General features: G+C 32.6%; 1 protein-coding gene across 1 annotated transcript in view; it reads left to right on the top strand.

Moving 5' to 3' along the window:
* Positions 1–6,176: 6,176 nt before the first annotated feature.
* LOC108747063 (serine proteinase stubble-like) overlaps positions 6,177–7,954 on the top strand; it is a 6,161-nt gene continuing 4,383 nt past the window's right edge. Inside the window, exon 1 of the mRNA XM_018484309.1 lies at positions 6,177–6,482. Coding sequence (XP_018339811.1) covers positions 6,314–6,482 — 169 coding nt within the window. The 5' untranslated portion in view covers positions 6,177–6,313. The remainder of the gene's footprint in view (positions 6,483–7,954) is intronic.

Here is a 7,954-nt window from a genome sequence, read left to right as displayed (position 1 = left end):
TATATATATATATAAAAGAATGCATAAAAAAAAAGAAACCGTTGCGGGTTGACAGAACGGTAAGACCGTCGTAATGAAGTCGGAGGATATGTTGAAGGATAGGATCCGAGAATGCCCAGAGTACGATTGTTTTACTACCGTCGCGTTGTCTTGCCATCGTGAGATTGTGCCAGAGGTGATATTATATTATTACGATGTTTATTGCAACAATAAATATTATATTAGTACGTTTTATAAAAAATTCGTACGCCTCCTTCACTGCCAGATAAATTGTTGTTACCTTTATCGCCGTGCTCATAACCATAATCCTTCATATTATTAAGAGTACCCAGTCCAGTGCCAATTTAAAAAAAAAACGTTATTGTAAATCGAAAATATTTTCACAAAAGTAGAGTATATCAAAATATATAAAGATCATGGAATCGACAAATATGCTAACGTATTTTTTTTAATTATTATTTTTACGTATATATTGAATAAGATAATTAATTCTTAGTACACACGAGGAGTCATTCTTTTTTTTTTAATATTAGAAGCATCTGGCTAAATAATGATTTCTATCCTTTTTTTTTTAATATATAACTTTGCATAAATACTGTCTAAAGTTGTTAAAAATAAGTAATCATTTAATAATTTTTGTATATTTGTACAAGTGATGAAATCTGAGACACAAACGATATTGTTTGTAGTAAAGCATTGGAAGATTATCGTGTGTATTAGGAATTAAGAAAATTAAATAATAAGAATGTTGAAACACAGAAATAAAGGAGATGCAAAGTTCTCCGAAACGAAGAAATAAGTAGTCGAAATATTTATCTTTTATCTTCAAATTAATATTATTTGTTCTCGCCTTTCGAGGTATTGATATTACATAATCATGTTTTGCTACATACATATTTTTGCATATATAACTTTCATCTCGCGATCAATCATCTCTGTATTCGATGATGTATGATGGCAATTTGTTTCTCCGGACTCCTCATTAGCATAAGTATGATTCAATACCTCATTTAATTTCATGGAGTTCTGTGATATATCTGCGCGAGATAAAAAATCACGACATTAGCATAATAAATCACATACATGTATTCTGTATTCATGCGAGCATAAAACGTCTTAAACTTTTGTAAAAAAAGAATTATTAAAAAAAAAATTTCATATCAAGATTTAATCGTATATAAATGAACAAATGTTTCTAACAGATTAAAGAATGTAATACAATTACAGAAAACGATACTAGAGCTATCACTGTTGTGGTCATTGCCGCTATAAAAGTCACGGGTTCTCGCTTTATTTCGTTTTACACACAGCGCCGAGGAGATTGCGATGCAGGGCCCGAAGGAAACCTGTTGGGAGGAATTCAAAAGGAAAAAAAGGGAATTCCGAGCGTGGAAACCCATAAGGAGAGATAAAGAAGATTCCACGTCTTAGAGAAAGAACGAAGGGAGTGCACCATAAAATCAGCGACGCTACGGAGAACGTCAGGCCTCTTTCAGAAGGGTCCACGTGTATTTCACGGCTGGCGTACCTTAACGAGCCGTCCTTCCAGTAGACACTTCGATGGAATCGCTTATCCGAAAAAGCCTGACATGACACATCCAGTACGATTAGCACGGAACAAGCGTGCGACGTTATCCCGCACCAAATCGACTAACGGAACGTGATCTGAATGATGTGTATTCGACTTTGATGACAGGGGGGATTACATTTAATTTCGATCAATCATGAATCCGATACAATTACGTATGTAAGACTATCATCGAGAAGAAGAAGGCTGATTAATTCCAATAAATAAAAACTTGCTCCAGAAATTAAATAATCTCTTAATAATGAATTTAATAGATAAATTTTCCGTAATACAAAATATAAAGAATTTAATTTTGTAATTTTTATAGTGAGTCTCACATATATAGAAGAAAATATTATTATAATTGAATATCTTATTTCTTATAAAAATAGATTCACTAGTACTTATAGAACTACCTAGATCCACTTCTTATAGAAATAGAGCTGCAAAAGAACAATTTTGCTGAAGTACCTAAAAATTTAGCTAGATACAGATTTAACAATAATTTTGTTGAATTATCAAAATAATTACTAGTTAATAATTAAAAATTTGAAGCATATAATAATAATCTAAAAATTTAGCTAAATACAAATCTAACAATGATTTTGTTGAATTATCAAAATAATTACTAATTCATAATTAAAAATCTGAAGCATACAATAATAAGCAATGCTAAAAAAAGTTTTAACATTCTAATAACCAGCTAAAGGTCCTACATAATTATTTTGATGGTTCAACAAATTTCTTTTCAGATTTGCATCTACCTAAATTTTTAGATTACTTCAACAAAATCATCCTTTCCGTATATTAAAAATAATTGACATGTATACATTATAAAAATTTATAATTTTCGGAAAGAATTTTAAAACTTTTTTTCAATTTGTCCACCTTTTGTGAAAATGCTGACAGTTTATTTCTCAAAACAGAGCAGCTTCAAAGTACTCGTTAAAGTAAGAACCTCTTCATATTTTTCCGAGATATAGGAGCCTGATCAGTTTGCAAATAAAAACTATAGAGGAGAATTAATTGGCGCCTTGATTACGGGATGCAGCTTGCGTATTTCCTCGGACACAAGAAGGAACAGGGGGATGGAGAGCGTAAGTGGTTACAGCGCGACTTAGTCAGGCGGCTATCATCGTCGGCTAGAAGTCAGCTGGTGTGTATGCAAGCATCGTGGCAATCGTGCAAGAATCCAAGACCTTGTGAGGCCACTGGCCTTGACGTGAATTATAGTTCTTAGACGTAGTATTTGTGTTGTTCTCAGTTTTGCCCGCGTGATAGAAACATATATCAATTGGCTACCCAAGCAGAACAACAAGTCATGATAACGTCAAAATGACATTAAAATAAATCGAAAATAATGGAAAAATGACTTTTAATGATTTTAGAATCATTTTGACATCATCATAATATCATAATGACTTGTTCTACTTGGGTATACATTTGCAGCGTATACATTTTGCGAAATCAATTTATGAATATGCGCGACAAAGAATTTCTAGTACAGTTTTGAAGAGTGCTTCTGCTTCTTCTTTTACGAGAAGAATATTCAGAAAAATAGGATAGAATTTAAATTTCTTATTTTTAAAGTAAGTATTTCCTCGTAGAGTCCACACCTCGGGGTATATTATTTTTCGAGACATTTATTTCCCACAGAAAACGATTAATAAAATTCGCTCATCAACGAATGATATTTCTCAATTCCCTGATACATGGCACACATATACGCTGACATATATTTAGATCTACTCCTTAAATTAACAGGTTTTGCTTGCTATCTATATGAACGTGAATGTCATCGCATAAACACGATAAATCAATATTAATAAACGCAATAAAAAAATTTGAGACTCCAAAGCTGTATAATGAAATTGAATTGATATACCGTTAATACTTTAAAACGCTATCGAACATTTTGCATAATTTTTACCCATTCTGTCGGTTTAACCTACAACTGCTATTTCCGTTCTACATATTTACAATTTTTCTAACAAAAAATATATATAGTTTATATAATTATATCGTCATTATCTAATAGAAACCAACTATAATTTCTAAGTAATAGAAGTAAATTACAATTTCTAATTGTAAGTAATAGGATTCTATGATTCATATATTCGAAAGCAATCATGCGTACAACTTTTATGACGTTATGAAAGTAAAATCGTTTTATTGTCTGCTCCGTTATGTTACGTCATAACAGGATATACAGAAGAAAATAAAGTTTCCTTTTATTATAATATTATCATCCATGACCGATTCACGAAAGGAACTCTATGTTTACACATTATAAATAATGCTTTATATATTAAATTATTTTATTAAGTATACTCATTTTAAGGACATTTTTAAATAAATAAAAATTAAACAAATTTTTGTTACACTTTAAACTATATTGATTTTTTAATTTTATTTATATTTTATTTATCTATCGACATGTCGCATACATATATCTTTTTTTTTTTCTTTTCATAGATCCTTTCTTTCGAATGTGACGTCGTTAGAACAAACGACTTCGATATCTTTCAGTTAATTACGAGTAACCCCGACCCAACCGGTTTGTACGTTTCGGAGGAAGGATTTCACGAACAAGGTCCAGTAATACAGTATGGCGTCAGTAAGAAATCTTGGACTCAATTTTATGTACACATATTAAATATCCGGTGTATACATCGCATGACGTTCTCATAATAATAGGTCAATGACTTGGACAAGAACATTGAACTTCAGTAGCAAAAGACTTCTTGTCAGTTTCTCTAGAGTCACATTCTGAGAATTCTATGCCGATAATATATATTTCAAGTACAATATATATTTCAGCAATATTGCAGCAACATTTGCAATGTTCCAGTAACATTGCAGTAACATTGCGACAGCAATGTTGTTGCGCAAGCTTCTGTGCTGTGTGGGTGAATGTAAACGTTATGGAATTTGATAGACAATTATACAAACGTGTGATAGACGCAAAGTGGAGTTATGAGATTCGCGATTCGTCACCCACGATCGCTATTCATCGCTGGACCTAATAATATGCGTATATTTTCGGCAAGGTCCGGTTTGGCGAGTTAGACACTAACTCGCTGTCTTTATCGATTACCAAGCCCTGTTTCGCGAGCAACAACAAAAAAAGGTTTTATCTCTCGGAGATGTCGACAGTAAATGGTTATTAACCGTTCAAAGAATGCACGGTCAAAGAACGCACGAACTTAAAATCTCTCTTCCTCCCTCCACCCTTTGGGATGGGGTTCGTCGACCTAGGTATCGCGATTCTGACGTATACTTCAAGGTCTTCCGTTCTTCGCTCTCGTGCGGAAGGTACTGTTTATACCTCTTCGTAAAAGATCTCGCTCCAATGAATCTAGCGAAACAGGCTTGCCTACGATGTGCAGATACGATAAAATACTTCGTGCGTTTCATTCGTTTCAGAGATCGTAAGATATTTCATATAAACGGACAAACATCCGTTATTTTCTTCGATTATATTAATTAATCCACATACCTTTTTATTACTTCTTTTATTACTTCACTATGTTAATGTGGAATAGACAAGAGTCAAGAACTAAAATAGATTCAGAATAAAAAAAAGATCATAAAAATCACATAAAGGAGAAAATGATTCTGTTCCGCCGTCATAAATACGTAGCGTCAGGATAAATCAGAAGGTCCAGATCAAGCAAGTTCACGAGACCGTCTCTTGTATGCATTCTCTTGATAATCTTCAAGGCCAAGATGCAAAAGATCGTACTCTCTTATGCAAATATCATTGCGCGACGATTGAGAATACGAATCAATCAAAAATCAATCGAGCATGATTCGGTTCCATCATACAGCTTACATAATTGAGATAACTTAAGTCCCATTCACAGCATAAGCATTATCGCGTTTTGTATGGTCAGAATCATTCACGAATATTTTCCAAACAACTTTGCTTCGAGCCAAATTGGATAGAAATTAAAATTACATGGTAAGAAATTATATCAAGATATTATAACATAATAGAAAAATTTCCTTCTTTCTATGTTATTTAACAAGTATTGCACATTTATAATATTTATTAATTATGTAAACATATATAAGTCAAATACAGTAAATGTGTAATATTTATAAAGAATAAAGATGGAAATCTTTCTATTATCTTCAATTTTAAGAGAAAAGAGAAACATTATAAGACAAGAGAAGAAAGATTTAGAAGTAAGAGAAAAAAATATTCAAATAATAAAATACAACAGAATTCACTTTTCGTAATTTGAAAGAATTTCTATTTTACAATTTTCTCGTTATTGCATAGAAGTATAATTGAAATGAAGAGCAGATATAAGTTAAGCATCCCAGTTTCTCTCTAAATAAATCCTCTGTTCGTAATAAAATTAATCTACTTTGCGTACATCGAAGCATAAATAGTAAAATGATTATTTTTCGCATTACCATAGGGAGACTGCGACAGATCCCTACCGTCTATCCTCTACCCTATCCTCTACCCATCGAGATCGTGGTAAAAGAGCAAGAGAAGAAAGATGCGCAGGAACACCTCGTGCGTCTTGTATCGAGGAGGAGGGCGAGCCCGTTATAAGCTCGAGCAGCGGCTATTCAGCAGCTTAGGCGGCTTAGTGGAGTACCTGGCAAGTTCGCCGCCGGTGATTCGCGCACATGGACCTGGAAGTCTCGTGTTCCGCGCACCGTTCATTGTTTCCTTTCGCGGTACTTTGAGTTCCTCGCAACACAATACAATTTCTAACAGCTCGAAATATGAATAAACGGCCACGTAGACCGCTGCCGTTCGCGATGCTGGTGCTGGTACTCGTGGTGCAGGTGATCACGATGATCGTACCCGCGGCGACTATCGGACCACTATCCGGATCACTGAACTTCGACGACGTTCGCCCGGAAGAGTACGACAACGCCGTCGTCGTCGAAGGTCAGTATCTATTACAATTTCAAGAACAATATCAAACGCACTTTCTGTTTAAATGCCGAGAAACTTTTGCCTCTCATGCTCATCTGCATCTGTTTGAAATATTTCGATAATTTCAATTAAGTAACAATGTTTCGATAATTTTAGTTAAGAATTATGTCAAGAATCCCACGATCATCTTTTAGAAAATGAAATAAAAATTAGGATCAATTTTAAATTATTAATACAATAAGTTCTCTATCATTGGTTAGTGACAGAGAAGACACCCAGAAAATATTGTTCTCCATTGTCCTCCAATGTTCTATCTGGTTCCCAATAAATTTAATTAAAACTTATTTCAATGATACACATATAGTAAGCTATATATTTAAATCAAAATTTAAATTAAAATATTTTTTAGATCTCGATTTCTCTTTCCTTGAATATTCAAACAACTCATCTTTTACACAAAGACGTTTCATTATAACGACATTTCTCTAAATATCTCTTTATTTCTGACTTCAAGAGAACTCATTTTTCCTATATACTCATTAAACTACTTCATTTTAATTGATTTCTAAATTACGATGATTACATTCCTATCAGTTGATAGGAAAGATTCTAAAATATTGAATATAGTAATTATCGCAATGCACAAATATTTTTAAATATAATATTCAGAAGAAAATGCCTTTTTCCTCTAAAACTTGTTCCTCTGTAAGTTATATCATTGATTATTTTGACTAGTCATTAGCCAAGAGAACAACGGCCGTTTGGTGTGACTTTTTATTTATTAGTCAATGCCTTAATTTTAATGTTACTGATTTTTATTTTCATCTTTCGATGATCGAAAAATCTAACAGATGCAGTGTATACCGAAAATCAAATAATCATTCGCACATCCCATACACGGCAACCGGAAGTTCTCCCGGCGCAACCTCACCTTCGATGTACATATGTGCGCACCTGTGTGCCTCACGTAGGTCAGCGAACTCGCTGCTAGGTATCCCGATGGAATTCTATTATGACGTTTCGATTAGTCACTCTGCAAATTTCATGCAGCCGGTAATATTAACAACATACTTTTCGCTTTATACATAATTTCTATTGATGCAATAAAGAGCAATAACATAAGAAAAGTAAAGTTTCTTAAACAGCACATTTGTTTTCTTCTATTTTTATATATAATTTAATCATGCGATCGATCAATAGTCATATATGATAAGCATATGTATATCGAGTTTTTTTCGAAAATACTCAATAACACAAATAATATATTCCAACGTAACAGAATAAGCAAATAGATTATAAAAATTCGCCTACACTTTTAAACTCATTTATATACGGTATTTATATTCGTAACTCAGCACAAAATATTTATAAATATTTATTAATATTCATTTTTTTAAATTTTATATAGATATTTTATGCAATATTTTATATAAAGTTTTATTCGAAATATTATTAAAATATAGACTAAATATTTCTAATAAGTA

This window comes from Trachymyrmex septentrionalis, unplaced genomic scaffold, assembly GCF_001594115.1.
Source record: "Trachymyrmex septentrionalis isolate Tsep2-gDNA-1 unplaced genomic scaffold, Tsep1.0 scaffold190, whole genome shotgun sequence".
Classification (NCBI taxonomy): Eukaryota; Metazoa; Arthropoda; class Insecta; order Hymenoptera; family Formicidae; genus Trachymyrmex; species Trachymyrmex septentrionalis.
The sequence above is the reverse complement of the archived record's forward strand: the minus strand, read 5'-3'. Positions and strand labels throughout refer to the sequence as shown.